Consider the following 16669-nt stretch of genomic DNA (forward strand, 5'->3'; position numbering starts at 1 on the left):
GTGGTGCTGAGGATCGAACACGGGCCGCACGCACGCCAGGCGAGCTCGCTACCGCTTGAGCCACATCCCCAGCCCTCATTTTATTTTTTTGAAACTTGTTTTCCTCTACCCTTGCACTATTACCTAACCTCATAATTGACAATATAGCCCATCGAATTATACTTATTGGTTTCTTCCTGTAGCAGATTCCAGATTCTGGGACCTCACTCAGTTTGTGGACCACTGTGAGCATACAACTGCAAGCTTCAGAATGAGAAAGAAGTGAACTATTTTTGTCCATTAAAATATTTGTCTAGGGGCTGGGGTTGTGGCTCAGTGGTAGAGTACTCGCCTAGCACATATGAGGCACTAGGTTCAAACACTCACACCACATAAAAATGAAATAAAGATATTGTGTCCACTTACAACTAAAAAATAAATATTAAAACATATAGGGGCTGGGGCTCAGTGGTAGAGCACTCGCCTAGCACATGCGAGGCCCTGGGTTCGATCTTCAGCACCACACATAAGTAAATGTATTATGTGCAACTACAATTAAAAATGCAATTTAAAAGACAAATGTATATATATATATATATATATATATATATATATATATATATATATATTTGCCTACAGAAGTTTGTGTCAAAAGTAACGACCTTTTAGCTAAGGTGTAGCCCAGCAAATAAATCCCAAAGTAATGTTTTTCCTTTTAATAGAAGTTAAAATCCTAACAAAGACCAAATTTCCTCATTACAAAAAGTAAGTCATTCCCCTTCTCCCTGAAATACTGATTTGGTGGAGACCATCAGGCCCATATATAAAATGGGGTTTAAAATTCCTAGTACCACAGCATCAAGTCGGTTCAAATCATCCTCTGAGGCTTCTGGGGACAGGACACAGTAGAATCTGGGTTGTGGGATGGTATCTGGAAAACAATGTGCATATTAAATGAACATTCTCAACTCAGTCTACCAGACATAAAACATAAAAATCTTAAAATTACATTAGAACAAGGTTTCTCACACCTGAACTGCTAATATTTGGAACCAGATAATCCTTGGCTTTGTGAGACTGCCCAAAGAATCGCAGGAGCTTTAAGAGCATCACTGGCCTCTGCCTATGATGCCAGAAGCACCCCCACCAAGTGTGACAATCAAAAAACGTCAAAACATTAGCAAATATCCCATGCAGCAGGATATCTGAACTCCTCAACTCACTGCTTTAGGAGTCAACTCAGGCACTCTGCAATCCAGTTTATAACATAACTCTATCATTAGATTGAATGCAATAAACATATAAGCTGTTTCCTCAATAGCAAAGGGGCTAACCAGGAAGTTCACACTATGGCTTCATGAAAGTTAACATTTAATGATCCTCCAGATCAGAGCAAACACTAAAAATGAACCCAGGAGCCCCACGCTCAGCAGCAGAGCATTTGAGGAGCATGTGCAAGGACCTATGTTCAATCCCCAGCTCTGCAAAAAAAAAAAAAAAAAAAAATGAAACCCAGAGATACCTCATCAAAAGAATAAGACAACTGCTATATGAGAAAAACACTGGAGAGAATATTACATCCACATGACTTTCAGAATAGTAATATCACCAAGACCAAAAGGGAATTTAACTTGTGGGTGAGAACCATATCCCTACAAGGAAAATTAAATTTAATTCCTGAGAGTGACAAGAAATCATGCATTTTACCCTATAGCCAGACACCAGCATTCCTAATTCCTACATTTCAATGAAAAAAATAAAAATTAATGAGGGTTGTGGGAGTCAATTTCTAAAACTGTCTTAAACCCATAGGTTATTTGCCATCCATAGGGAGCAGATTAAAGCAACTGGCAAAAGATCCTCCAGCCATCTCCAAACTTCAAGTTCAATCCTGCTAAGAAGAATCAACAAGCCAGTTTCTTACGAGAACGTTTCTGACCTGATGAGAAATGCTTAGACCAGTTTTCTTCCACTTCTTTGAACCCATGATAGAGAGGAGTGGTCACCCGGCGGCTACCGCTGTCCTGAGATCCATTTGCCCACCCAAAAGGTGGACTCAACAAATTGTGCTGTACCTTTTAAAATAAAAATACTCAATTTGAGGATACACAGTCACCAGGCATGATAACAGATCAGTATAAGAAACCAAAATTCACAAGCCAAAATAAAATTTTAATCTTCTGTGACTTCTTTTAGAAAGGAATTTTTTATGGAACATAAGGGGAATAGTGCTCAATAAAACATTTCAAGAACTGCTAGACATAATAACACTAACTCAGCCTCCCACCCTCAGACTGAATCCTTACAAGGAACTTTACAAATCCATAAAATTTACTGCTTGACCATTCTTCAACCACCAACAATGCTCAGATATTTCACAGGTAAAGCAGAGTAATTCAAGAATAACATATGTTAGCATAAACCCAATTTTAACAAATATCAAGTAATCTATACTTGCCACTTCATAAAGTACAACTGCACATATGAAAGTTCCAGGATTTTTTTTTTAATCCTACCTATAAATTTACATCAAACACCTAAAACCTAAAGTGAGCAGAGCAGGTCATTTTGGATTTGGATCATAGCTGCAAAGAAGAATCAAGTTCTCAGTAACAGTAAAGCAGACACAATGTATTGGTCTGTACCTGCTCAAACAGATACATGGGGGCTTTGGAGTATTGATGAAGCAGATAATCGAAGATCAAAAGGAGGCGAGCCAGGACAAGAGGCACAGAGCGCATCTGAGCCTCCAGGCTGACGCTTAGCTCCTGAATGATCTGGACAAGCAGGGTCAGTATGGCTCGCCGGCCTTTCTCAGAGAGGTGGTGAAAAATGAGGAGAAGCAGCTGCAGGTGCTCTATGTTCAGATCTTCTGTCTCACTGGGTACCACCCCCTGTAGGGCATTCTGCTTCATCGTAGACAAAAACCTACCACAAAGAAAGGAGAACATGTCTACTGGGAAAACACAGCAACTCCCAAATTTACAACATCTAGCGTTGCAAGAGTTAAACTTCTTAAACACAGCCACTAAGATAACAAAAAGCAGCAGCAAAAGGGCTACATGGTAAAAGCAAAAATTAAATTTTTTCTACAAATCCATTAACATAGCTCCCAAATATTTACAAGATCCTTTTGATTCTCTTAACTGTGGTCACAGTAGCATTAATGTCCACTTTGCCATTTGTGACAATGGAAAGAACAGTAAACTCCCCAAGAGGTGTTGTTGGTGTTGCTGTTTACCTAAAAAACCCAGAGAAGTAGAACTAGTCCAAATACTTTCTTTTCCTATATTTTGATGGTCTCAGTCTCTTTCTTTCTCTCTCCCCACACTGTGTGTGTGTGTGTGTGTGTGTGTGTGTGTGTTAAAAACTAAACCAAGGACACCTACTACTGACTTACACTCCCATTCTGATTCTATAATTTAAGTCTGATTTTGATAGTTTGGAGGCTATAATCATTGCATGATAATAGTTCAAAATAAATCAGACACAAAATATAAAAAAGAAATTATAATATTTGAGAATGTGTCAGGAAAGCTTTTATGCAAAAAAAAAAAAAAAATATGAACATAGCACATAGCCAACTGTTTCCATTGCCTTTGGCTATTAGGAAAGAGATTTGTGTTTTAATAAGGCCACCCTTCCCTCACTTGCACCCCCCCACTGCCAGCTCCCGGCCTTTTTGCAAGATTCCACCAGGAAAAATATAGTGGGCCTCTGGCATTCAAGGAGGTTTATGATTTCTCAAATCCAACATTAGAGCTATTTGATCCTAGAATGAGGAATAGAAAACCAAAGCCTTTTAGGAAAACAAACTGCTTTGAAGACTTCTAACCATGTAAACAAAAATGGCAAATACAGGTCCATCTAAGAAGGATTTAAATGATTAATCTGAGCTTCCCCCAAGGAAACAAATTCTTTAAAATTTATCCAAAAAAGACTGCAAGTCACTCTAAGTGGTTTCATGTTGAGAGCAAAATAACCAAGAGTTAGCTTCCTAGCTCCCCCTCTCTCAAAAAACCAGGTCAGGATAAAATCGGTTATGTTCAAGATTCAGGCCCCTTGTTTTTTTTAACAACACACCTTCTCATGATTCGCCCATCATTCCTCCACCCTTCATACTCTAAACACACCATCACAGTAGCATCTCAAAGATTAACTACAAAGAACTCAAACAAATAAAGACAGTAAATAATCTTCTCATGGAGTTATCTTACCTATCCCAAACTTTAAGGCATTCAGGGACATCAGGGTCACCTTGTGTGCTAGCTTTATGTTGCCAGATGAGCAGGAGACGTGAAAGCACAGAGAGGCCTTGAGGGTGAATGTACAAGGGCCAAGGTCCCTCAGAAAAAGGAGCAACTCCCAGCTGCTGCAACAGTATGTTCTGATATGAAAGACACACATAACACCATTAGGGAAAAGGCGTGGGACAGGCTAAAAAGTTACTCATGCTCTTCAATGCTACTTTTTCCCCCATTTTATTCACACTGAACAGAGTAATGAAAAAGGGATCAAGAAATTCAAACTTAGAGGTGATCTGGAGAAAAACCATCTGGTCTATGGCCATACCACCCTGAACACACTCCCAATTTGATCTCAGAAGAAAAATCATCTAGTTCAACAAGAAAAAAACTTAAGTGAAAAATTACTAATCTATCCCAATAACATCCATAGTTCAATTACTGTCTGAAACGGGATCCTAAAAGAGGAGAAATGCTTTGAGAATTTCCAAAGGAAAACTACTTGAACTGTAGTAGCTGATCATCTCGTTCATAACCAGTTACATAAGACAAAAAAAGCACCCAAATAACTCAAGTTGTGGGGAGATGCAATAATTTGTAAATCCAACTACTCCTAGTAACAGTATTAGCAGAGAAATTCTGCCTTTAAGATACCAAGGGATTTAGAACTAATTGAGAGCATCCTTTGCCTCCAGTTGTAATAGAACTTCTAATTGAGCCTCATTTTTAGGTCAGTTATCTAAACTGCAACTTATTTTTTTCCAACACAAACACACACAATGAGAGTAAACAGATTGCCAATGGGAAAAAAGGGGGTGGGGGGAAGATGCACTTTTTTTTTTTTTTTTTTTGGTACCAGGAATGGAACTCAGGGCGCTTAACCACTGAGCCACATCCCCAGCCCTTTTTTTTTAAATATTGAGACAGGGTTTTACTAAGTTACTTAGGACCTCACTTAGTTGCTGAGGCTGGCCTTGTACTTGTGATCCTCCTGCCTCAGCCTCTGTGAGCCGCTGGAATTACAGGCATGCGCATGCGTCTCTGCTCCTGACTCTGCATATTTTTTAAGTGAGGGCTTTTGTTTTCATCTTTCTGTCTGCTTTTTTAGGCCTCAGAGCCATAAGAAATGAGGAAATGAGTAAACACGCAAGGGGAGGCCCACTCGCATGTAATCCTAGCCACTCAGAGAAGGACTGCAAGTTCGAGGCCAGCCCAGGCAAACTTGGTGAGAACAGCTAAGGAAGTAGCTCAGTGGTACTAGGTTCAATCCCCAGAACTGCAAACAAAGAAAAAAGAAAGGAACAAACTTTCCAAAGGAGCCTGGTTTTTAAAGACCTCTCCAACGCTTAATTCATTTTCTAATAAGTAAAACTGCTGTGGTGTGTGTGGCAGCAAAATCCTGACTCCACTCTCAAGATCCTTCCCCAACATCCCCTAGGAGGGAGCCTCGGCTCTACTGCTCTCCTCCACGCATCTCATGGTTTCTCATCATGTCAATAGCTGCCCCTGTGTGGATAATTCCCAAAGCCATACAATCAACCTGAATTTTCTAACTAACTTCAGACGCATGTTTCCAATGATTTTCTAGATCTTTATATCACTGGCAGCCCCCAACTTCATATTTAAAATGAAATGCACTGTGTGCATGTACAAACATATAATAACGAGTCCTACCATTATGTACAACTATAGCGCACCAATTAAAAATATGGAAAAAAATAACAACAAAAAATGAAATGCACTCTCTCTCCTACCCCAAACCAACTCTCCTTGCTGGCTTCATTGTTGTTGCATCACAGTCTTACCTGAGTAATATCTAAGACTCCTTCCTCTTTCCATCCTTCACCTCATTTATTTAAGTAATTCCTCATGATCTCTGCAATGGGTATATTCACACCATTTCTCCTTCCATCCTCACCATCCCATAGAATTCAAAATACCTTTATTTCCTCATGCCTATAACAAGCAGGTGTTCAATGTATATGAATGGACCTAGAAACTGCCATATTATTATTAAATACCAATAATAAAATCATAAAGATAGCAGCTCACATTTAGCTGGTACTATAATGTATCAAACAGTACATTTTTGCCCCCAATTTTTTTTTTTTGGTACCAGGAGTTGAACGTTGAACCCGGGGCACTTAACCACTGAGTCAAATACCCATCCATAGCTTTTTTTTTTTTTTTTAATTTTAAGACAGGGTCTCACTAAGTTGCTTAGGGCCTCACTAAGTTGCTGAGGCTGACCTTGAACTCAGGATTCTCCTGCCTCAGCCTCTGGAGCTGCTGAGATTATAGGTATACACCACACCCAGCCTATTTTTGCCGCTTTTGTATGATAAAATATCTTGACATAAAATTTACCACTTTAACCTTTTTTCATGTATAGTTCTGGCATTAAATATATATGCATTATTATGCAACCTACATCTCTAGATCTATCCATCTCTAGATCAAATTTTCAACTTCAACTGGATCTCTGCCCCACTAGACACTCATTTCCCACCCTCCCATCAGCCCCTGGTACCCGCCCTTCCACTTCCTGCCCCTAGAAACCAGACTGCTATGAGTGGAACCACATATTTGGCCCTTTTCTAACTGCTTCGTTTCACTTAGCATAATGTCTTCAAGGTTCTTCCACACTACAGCATGTGCCCGTATCTCCTTCCTTTTTAAGTCTGAAAAATATTCACTGTAACAACTTTTATCCGTTAAATTTTGATGGCCACTGGTTGCTTCCCTCTTTGGGCTATGGTGAATGATACTGTTTTGAACATGAGGTATATTTGAACATTCATTTCTTTGGGGGTATGTAAGTGGAACAACTGGGTCATATGGTAATTTTTTTTTTTTTTTTTTTTCAGTACTGGGGGGAACCTAGTGAGTGATAGGCAAGCACTCTAGTATACTGAGTAACATGCACAGTCCATTTGGTAATTCTATCTGTAATTTTTTGTGGAATTGCCATTCCATTTTCCACAACAACTACATCATTTTACATCCCTATTGGCAATGTACAAGGATTCCACTTTTTCCACAGCCTTACCAACACTTATTTTCTGGGTTTGTTTGTTTTGTTTTTTAAAGTAGCCAACCTGCTGGGTGTGAAGTGCTACTTGTGTTGTTTTAAGCCAGGCATTTTTCCCCCACAAGTACTAGGGACTGAACCCAGAGGCACTCTACCACTGAGCTACATCCTGACCCTGCCAGGCACTGTTTTAAACACTTATCACTAAAGCTCTGGGCCTCCATTTTCCCCAATATTCATTCTACTACCACACTAATCTTACAAAAACATACTCCAGTGGCTCTCCACTATTTCACTTCCTTTAGGGAATTCAAGACTCCTTAAAATTTGGCCTAATCTATTTTGTATCCTTTCTTACCAAAATGAACCACATTACATCATGAAGTTTCTGAGCCCTGCTAGCACCCTTCCATTTCCTGTGGGGCATTATAACAACATCCATTCTGCTACTTCAGCTGCTCTGAAGTACTGCCTTCCCACTCCCACAGAACCCCTCACCAAGGCATTCTCCCTCTTCATTCAACACCCACTCCACTTCCTCCACCTTGACATTCTACAGACTGTATTAAATTGTTGATCTGTGCACCTACCACATTGTATTCCTAGACAACAGGGTTTGTTTGGCCTTTGATTATCTCACAGCACTTAGCAAGGTACTTTGTTCCTTGAGAGTGCTAATAAATACTTATTAAAGAAAGTGCTAATAAATACTTATTAAAGAAAGAGTAAACTCAGTGAGACCCTGTCTCTAAATAAAATACAAAATAGGTCTGTGGATGTAGCTCAGTGGTTGTGTGCCTCTGATTTCAATCCCCAGTACCACACCCAAAAAAAAGAAAAAAAGAGTCTAGGGCTGGGTGCAGTGGCACACACTGGTTATCCCAGAGGCTTAGGAGGCTGAGGCTGGAGGATTGCAAGTTTAAGGCCGGCCTCAGCAATTTAATGAGGCCCTTATCAACTTAGTGAGACCCTGTCTCAAAATAAAAAATAAACCAGGTGCGGTGGCGCACGCCTGTAATCCTAGCAGCTCAGAAGGCTGAGGCAGGAGGATCATAAATTCAAAGCCAGCTTCAGCAACTTAGCAAGGCACTCAGCAAGGGCTGGTGATATGGCTTAGTGGTTAAGCACCCCTGGGTTCAATCCTCACTACCAAAAAAATTAAAACATAAAAAATAAAAGGGCTGAGGATGTAGCTTAGTACTGAAGTACACTGGGTTAAATCCCTAGTACCAACATAAAAAGAAGAAGAATCTAGGAAGACAGCCTTCCAACAAAGGACATCCTACAATCTAGCAATCCCAAAGAGTACTCTGGCTAGCTTACCAGACTGCTTGATTAGAAAAATGTACAATAAGAACAAGTAAATGTTCTCCCACAAACTTTCAGCAGAAAGTCTACCTTCAAAGATATTCAAACACCACTAGTTTTAATTTCTTTTCTAATTAGTGAGTAACTTAACTGGTCTTTCGCAGTCAGAATCAGACTCCTTTAATGTCCTGACAGCCAAAGACCAAGTTTAAGACTTAACTTCTTTACATTTACTCTCACAGATTGGGTACATTTTCAGTTTCCTTGAAGGATGCTGTGTGTACTGTCTTGCCACGGAAGTCAGGCACCTGAGTAAAGATGTGTTTCACATTACTCTAAAGAAATAACACCCAGGGGCGGGAGTTGTAGCTCAGCAATAGAGTGCTTGCCTTGTATCGTGAGTCACTATATTCGATTCCAGCACCACATAAAAATAAGCAAATAAAATAAAGGTCCACCAACAACTAAAAAAAAATACTTAAAAAAAGAAAAAGAAAGAAATAATATCTAAGTAGGAAAGGAATTCAACAGCAGATAGATTAAACCAATTATCCTTCACTTTCTTCCATCACAGAAAAGAAGCCTGGGGGAAGAACCTGAAGTCCCATGTTTGGAGATGGAATGAAAAGGGAGATTTGACGATTTCCTTTGCCATAATGTAAGTAGTTGGGGCAACCAGACTGCATGTCCACACAAGGCCTGTAGTTATTTTTAAAATGACAACAGGATAATGTCATTACAGGAATCTTAAGAACTCCTCTAGAGAAAAATATTTCTTCCCTATTCTTTGGGCAAGTTTAGGCAGGCAAAGATTACATCTGTGAACTTTGAAACTTCCCTAAATAAACCTGATCTAGGAAAGGAGCTACTAACTTTGGAAGTGCACCTGTATGTCTAGGAGGACACTGTGGGCTGTATGCTAACTGAAGTATTTCCTTTGTCTTAGGTCAACAACCTCTCAACTCAATTTGTTTCCTGCCAACATAAATTTTTCATTTAGGGGATGGGGCTGTAGCTCAGCAGCAGAGCATTTGCCTAGCATGTGTGATCACTGGGTTCGATGTTGTCAGCACCACATAAAAAATAAACAAATAGGGCTGGGGTTGTGGCTCAGCGGTAGAGCACTCGCCTCGAACATTCGAGGCTCTGGGTTCGATCCTCAGCACCACATAAATAAATAAAATAAAGATGTTGTGTTCAACTACAGCTTAAAATAAATAAATATTAAAAATAAATAAAAAAACAAATATAATAAAGGCATTCTGTCCATCTACAACCACTAAAAAATTATTTTTAATAATAAATAATAAATTTTCATTTAAAGTAAGTATAAGTAACCCTCCCCACCTGTGCTACAGGTGCAACCACGCAAACACTTTACCACTAGACCATTGAGCCATGCCCACAGCCCACATAACCACATTTTTAAATAACAAAATATATTAAGAAATGGCTCAAAATAAAGCTTCCTGGATATTGTCCCTTTCAGAACAAATGACAGGTTCTTAAATTTTATCTTGATTCTGAGAATCTCCTTCAATAATCCTAAGAGCAACATTTTTCAAAATACACTCAGGACACATAATTGGAGACCGACCTAATTAAATTCTACTGAGAGAGGCGGGTATAGGTTAACTAAGAATCTGCATTATTTTTGTATTTTAAGGCACTAGAGATTGAACCCTAGGTCTTGTCTTGCACATGCTAAGGCAAGCACTCCACTACTGAGCTGCACACCCAGCCCTGGATCTGCATTTTCAATAAGCGTGTCCAGGAATCCTTATAGACTCTGACTATACTAAGAAAATTATCATCAAAATGTTGGGGAAAAAATGTGAAACCACATGATTTCATATATCACTGATGGTAGTAAAAACAGTTGCAGCTACATTAGAGAACTTGTCTTGGGTCTTGTGTGCTGATGGTCATACCTTGTATAACCTGGCAATTGTGCTCCTAATTATATTCCCGAAAGAATCACTGTCCCTATATATAATACGGGATCTTTATATAAGAAAAATTGTAGCAACAGCAAGAGTAGCAATAAAACCCAGACATAATTCAAACGAACTTTAGTGGAAGAGGATAGTGTTGAGAGCCACAGCCGAAGGGGCCCCAGCAAACTTCCAGCTGCCAGCAAACTTCTGGCTGATGATTGGCTCACAGCGGCCCCAGCAACATCTAGCTGATTGGCTCCTCTGCGGTGATGCTCATTGGGCTGTTTCCCTGCCCTTTCAGACCACGGAGCTGCTCACTGGGGGACTTTTTTGGCTCCGCCCACGTGACCCAGCCAATCGGCCTCAAGAGCAGGAGGATTGTGGGAGGTGGAGAGAAGCTGGTGTGGGAGAGAGAGGCTTGTGGAAAGCTGGTGGTGGCAGCTGGGCTCTGAGGGTTTTTCCTGAGGAGCTGTGTGGTTTGGTGTGTGGTTCTAAAAATAAAGTTAGTTTCTTTTGACAAGTGGCTCCTGATTGTGCCCAGCCAGACTGCGGCAGGATAGGAGAGGAAAAAGCTGGTACAGTCACAAACAATAGAAAATCATACAGCAGTTCAAACAAAAACTATAGAAATATACAACAATACAGGTGAATCCTGGCAATGCAATACTATATAATATTGAGAAAAGATTGCATAGAGCATGCCGTCACTTGCTATAAAGTTAAAAACAATTTTTTTTTTTTAATTTAAGGAATATAGACATATATGGATTTAGGAAAATGAGAAGCTTGAGATTTAAGATTCAAAACATCAGCAACCTCAGTGGAGACAGAACTATAAGATTAAAACTTCACAGTAATGATTTTGCAAATAAGTGTATTTGAGAACATCTACCTCCTATATTTGACTGATCTTTTAAAATGCATTTTAATTTGTATTTATCCCATTACTAATTATAATATTTTTTCCCTATGTTTCTTGGTCATTTATATTTCTTTTTTTATAAATGGCCTTCTTGTATATTTTGTCTGCTTTTCTATAGGCATAATCATTAGGGGTTTGTTTTTATTGTTTTCACTTTTCTTTAAGCTTACTCATTTGGAGGGAAAGGATACATTTTCTTTTTCTGGAAATGGTCCTATATAAGGCACAGGAAACATAATAGAATAATCTCCCAGTGCTCTTTCCAGCAGGGTAATTCAAGGACAAAACATTCTTTAACAATGGGAACAACTGTATCCCATAGGAGCCGGTGTAAAGAGCGCCTGGCCTCACAAGCCACAGTGCACACAAACCTGCAGGTTGGGAGACTGAAGGTCAGAAGTCACCAGAGAGTGGTTGAAGTGATAGAGAGCAGCAGCAAACTCTTCATCTGATGAACCTTAAGAAAGATGGGAAGCCAGTTACTCAAGCAGCTATGTGATGTATCACAAACACCCTGCCAACAGCCAAACTCCACAATAAAACTCCGCCCAGCATAGAATCTGCCTACTAACCCTTCAGTCCATCTTTGTCCACCTCCTTGATGATACTAGCCAGAGTGGCCATATGGTGTTCTGAAAGAGACACACTCAAATAGTTTCGGATGAAATTGTTCCGAGAGTTCAACATGGAAGAGGTAATGAAGTTCAAAATGTTGGAAGCCAGACCTAAGAACTAAAAGGAACACAAAACCATTCATTATCAGGATCATAAGCCCTGAGTTCTTACAAACCCTGAATATAAAAAGGAAATATGCCCATAGGTCTCATGCAATAAACACAATGAACTAAAGAATCAGATTTTAAACTACTTCCTAAGTTTATTTATGAGACTCTTTCCTATGTAATTCCACCAACTACATAAAATAGTATGCTAATGTAATACAACAGACTTCAGAATATATTCTATAAAGATACAGGATTTCCAACTACTAACGCATTTCCTTTTTTTCTTGAAGGGCCTTTGTCCAGCTCTAGAAATTATTGATAGAGTGAATTCTGAAACCTATACTAATGATTATTACACATATGTAAAATTTCTGACTCTTTACTTCTCTATTAAAATTAATTTCAATTACTGAATAAATATTTATGTTCATAACCTTAAATAGTGTGTAAACTGTATGAAACTAAGAACTGTATCTAAGTCACTGACAAATTATCAGAACAGGGCTGACATATAGTAGATAATCAAGAAATACTGGCTAAACCAATATTTACAAAGTACATATGTCAGACCTATGCTAAAGGTTTTTCAAATATTTTCCCCCAACATACTTAGAGGCAGGTACAATCATTCCCATATAAGGAGACAAAAAAAATTTTTTTTTTTTTTTGGTACCAGGGATTGAACCCAGAGGCACTTAAACACTGAGCCATATCCCTAGACCGTTTTTTTTATATTTTATTTAGAGACAGGGTCTCATTGAATTGCTTAGGGCCACATTAAGTTGCTGAGGCTGGCTTTGAACTCACGATCCTCCTGCCTCAGCCTCCAAAGCCACTGGGATTACAGGTAACAAAATGTTTTAAAGCTTGAAGTAGTTCAGATTCTTGCCTGGAGTCACTGAGTGGTAGAAGGATTCAAACCCAGTTCTGTCTATTCTACAGGCTGTGCTAATAACTATCCATCAGAGAAACAATACCAGAAGTACAAATTATTTAATGAAACATAATTAATACACATAAATTCTAAGCAAAACTATATTTAAATGCTAGTCATCTAACCTATGTTTTTTTAGTTCAAATGATCTGATTATCACAGTCATTCCACTCAAATCCCCTCCCACTAAACCTCAAAAATCCACTCTTACCAACTCAGGATCTTTGCGACTAGCCAAAATATTGCCCTTCTCACCAGGGGCCTGCTTACTGGGGCTTTTAACTCTAGGAGAGCTCTCCAGTGGAGGGGGTGGGGGAGGGGGTGGAGGTGCCACTTTTTCTTTACTGGGGGAGATGGTCTCCTCAAACCACTGGCCCAAAATAGGTTCACTGTCATCATCTGAATAGAGAAAGAGAAAGCAACAAAAAAACATTTTTCTTCTAAATCAAAAATCACAAGGATATCCTGATCATAGAAGTGGCTACAAAGTACATAAATTTGTCAAAACTTCTCTAAAGGTATACATAAAATGAGAGTATTTTATAGTATGTAAGTTATATCTCAATAACATTAAATTTTTTAAAAGGAGCCCAACAAGGAGAAATAATTTTGATTTTTTTAAAAAAATATTTTTTAGTTGTGATGGACCTTTATTTTTTATTTATTTATATGTGGTGCTGAGAATCAAAGCCAGTGCCTCACACATGCTAGGCAAGCACTCTTCCACTGAGCTACATACAACTCCAGTCCCAATTTTGCTTTATTTTACTGATAACAAGTCAAATATTTTACAAGAGGAAATTTATATTTGTCTTTTCAAATGTAAACCCTAAAATAAGAATCACACCTCTCTCGATATCTCCCACTGCTCTCATAGACTTAGCGGTGGAGAGCAAGGCAGAAGGGACTATCAGGCCTGTTGTACATCAGACTCTCCAGTTCCTCCCCTGAATTGCCCCACTACAAACCTATGAACAACAGCCAAACCAAGTACCTCAGATGTGACATTTAGAGTTGCACTAAGAAAGCTATAAGCAGAGGTCACACAACAGGGGTCAACACAGATTTTGGCGGAAAAGGCACAATGTGAGCTTAGCTGAAAGTAGCATTCCTCATTCATTCTTCAATGCTCAACTTGCTCTTATTAAATATCATGTCATCTTTGATAGCACATAAAAGCAAGGTTCAAACCAGGCAAGTGAAAACAAAATGGTAATCAAGGAACTATGTAATCTGCTGCACTCTGTAACTAAACTGGGAGAGAAAAGGAGAGGCCTGTACCTTGGCTGCTGTCCTCCTCTGTGCTACTGAAGTCATCCTCATAGTAGGTGTTGGAGTCGGTGGAGGCGCTGGCATCACTGCTCATGGAACCCTTCCTCTGCCGCTGCAGGACACATGCCTAGAACGACGAGATTTCCGTAATTGGCAATTACAAAAACAGGGCCATTCTACTTAATCTAATTCACCACATGAAGCGTTTTCTCCATATGTCATTTTTTTTTAATCCAAGAGTATTAGACTTTCTGGTCTGTTCCTGCTCTGAGGATCATGCCCAGTAATGTTAGGGAATATGTGGTCTCCACTCTCACATGGCTTAGTTGACTGATGAATAGATGTTCTAAGAAGGAAAAGATGTGGGGAACAGCTTGTATTTGGCAAATAGGTATTTCTGTAGCTACAGCGCCCATGCAAATGGTGGGACCTCAAGGGACAGTTGGTGGCAATAACAGATATGGTCTAATTAAATTACATAAAGTTAAGTTGAAGTTAGGCATAGCACACGCCTGTAATCTCAGTGACCTGGGAGGCTGAGGAGGAAAGACCACAAGTTCAAGACCAGCCTCAGCCTCTTAGCAAGACTCTGTCTCAAAATAAGAAATATAAAAACAGGGCAGCTAAGTGGTAAAGAGCCTCTGGGTTCAATCTGTGGTACCAAAAAAAAAAAAAAAAATCCTCTCCTTTTCAAAACTATTACCACAAATTTGGGTTTTTATAGATGATAGTGTAGAGTGAATCTTATTCATTTTGAGAAGGGTATATGAGTTCTTTCAAAATAGCAATGGTTCGATTTCCACTCACCTTTCTGTAAGAAGTTGAGAGCAATGTCAAGAGCAGGTTCGTCAGTGGGACAGAGTCAATGAGCCGCTGAATCCTTTGTATGGAAGAGCTCTGGGCCATAATGTTCAAGACAGCAGGGGGACCATCTGTATCCCAACCCTGAAAATATCAATATCAAAGGGAAATTAATGATATGACTTAGCCAGAAAAAAATAATAACCTGTGTTAATAGATCAAGCTAGCTGACCCCAAAGTGGATCTAGCACTTGATATGCTGATTCTAAGAGAATAACCTCCTCACCTTATAAAGAGCCTCCACTTGCAGGTCTTGAAATAGAGATGTTAACAGCTTGATGGCATGGTTTGCCAATATCACTGACAGTACTCCAAATCCCTGATGCCTACACAAAGAAAAATCAAAACACAACCTTTACATAATTAACAATCAATTACAGTCTCTAAAATGGTATATCTTGTCATTCTGGGATCTTAGATCCCTTGGAGGCTCTATGGACCTCCCCCACACTCCAAAAAATTGTACATACACAAAAAAAATGGCATTTAAACAGAAACACAGTCTCTTGAAGCCCATCCATGGACTGCAAAAGGATCTGCAGGCATGATGGCAAGAATTCCTGGACTAGAAGAAACTCAAATCCATAGATTTTTGGAATTTAAACTCCCAATTCAAAGCCATGATGTTCATATAAAAATACCAACATTTAAGTGTTAACTGGACTTTTAAAGAATCCTTCTTTTTTGGAAGAAAAAGATTAAAATTACCAACTTATGTAAAATATCTGGGAACAAACCAAAGAGAATAAAAAGTTTTATATAACATTTGAATAAAACCTTCTATATGCCCAAAATGTTCACATGACAAAGGGTTTACTTATCAAATATACAACAACCCATGTAAATTAATAAGAAAAAAAAGAGAAAACCAAAGAGGAAAACTGAAGCAAAGGACATAAGGCAGTATACAAAAGAAACCCAAATGACCAATAAATCAGTGAAAAGAAAGAAAACCACACTAGTAATCAAAGATATAAACATTTTTTTTTTTCTTTTCCCTCCAGATCGCGGCTCCCTAATTTTTTTTTTTTTTTTTTTTTTGGCAAAATATTTTAAAATTTAAAATATTTGTGTCCTTTATCATCACAATTGAACTTCTAAGAATTTAATTCCAAGGAGACAAACAAGTTCCCAAAAACTTACATTTCAGGGGCTGGGGATATAGCTCAGTTGGTAGAATGCTTGCCTTGCATGCACAAGGCCCTGGGTTCAATCCCAGCACCACCAAAAAAGATTTACATTTCAGGAGGTTTACCAAGAAGCATGATTTATTCCTGGGCATGGTGGCTCATGACTATAATCCCAGCAACTCGGGAAACTGAGGCAGATGAATCACAAACTCAATGCCAGCCTTGGCAATTTAGGAAGATACTGTCTCAAAGAAAAAGGACTGTGGGTATAGCTCAATGGTAAGAGAGCCCTTGGGTTCAATGCCTAATACTTAAAAAAGGGGGGG

At 39.0% G+C, this 16669-nt stretch overlaps 1 protein-coding gene across 7 annotated transcripts in view; it reads right to left on the reverse strand.

Moving 5' to 3' along the window:
• Positions 1 to 16669, reverse strand: part of Ubr4 (ubiquitin protein ligase E3 component n-recognin 4) — a 127425-nt gene that overhangs the window by 92234 nt on the left and 18522 nt on the right. For all 7 annotated transcript variants that reach the window (XM_071617413.1, XM_071617411.1, XM_071617412.1 and 4 more), the window contains exons 12-21: positions 15440 to 15539; positions 15160 to 15297; positions 14362 to 14479; positions 13292 to 13479; positions 11994 to 12153; positions 11793 to 11878; positions 4197 to 4366; positions 2625 to 2907; positions 1919 to 2054; positions 831 to 910 (exon numbers count right to left, since the gene is read on the reverse strand). In XM_071617413.1, coding sequence (XP_071473514.1) covers positions 831 to 910; positions 1919 to 2054; positions 2625 to 2907; positions 4197 to 4366; positions 11793 to 11878; positions 11994 to 12153; positions 13292 to 13479; positions 14362 to 14479; positions 15160 to 15297; positions 15440 to 15539 — 1459 coding nt within the window. The remainder of the gene's footprint in view (positions 1 to 830; positions 911 to 1918; positions 2055 to 2624; positions 2908 to 4196; positions 4367 to 11792; positions 11879 to 11993; positions 12154 to 13291; positions 13480 to 14361; positions 14480 to 15159; positions 15298 to 15439; positions 15540 to 16669) is intronic.

This window comes from Marmota flaviventris, chromosome 10, assembly GCF_047511675.1.
Source record: "Marmota flaviventris isolate mMarFla1 chromosome 10, mMarFla1.hap1, whole genome shotgun sequence".
NCBI lineage: Eukaryota > Metazoa > Chordata > Mammalia > Rodentia > Sciuridae > Marmota > Marmota flaviventris.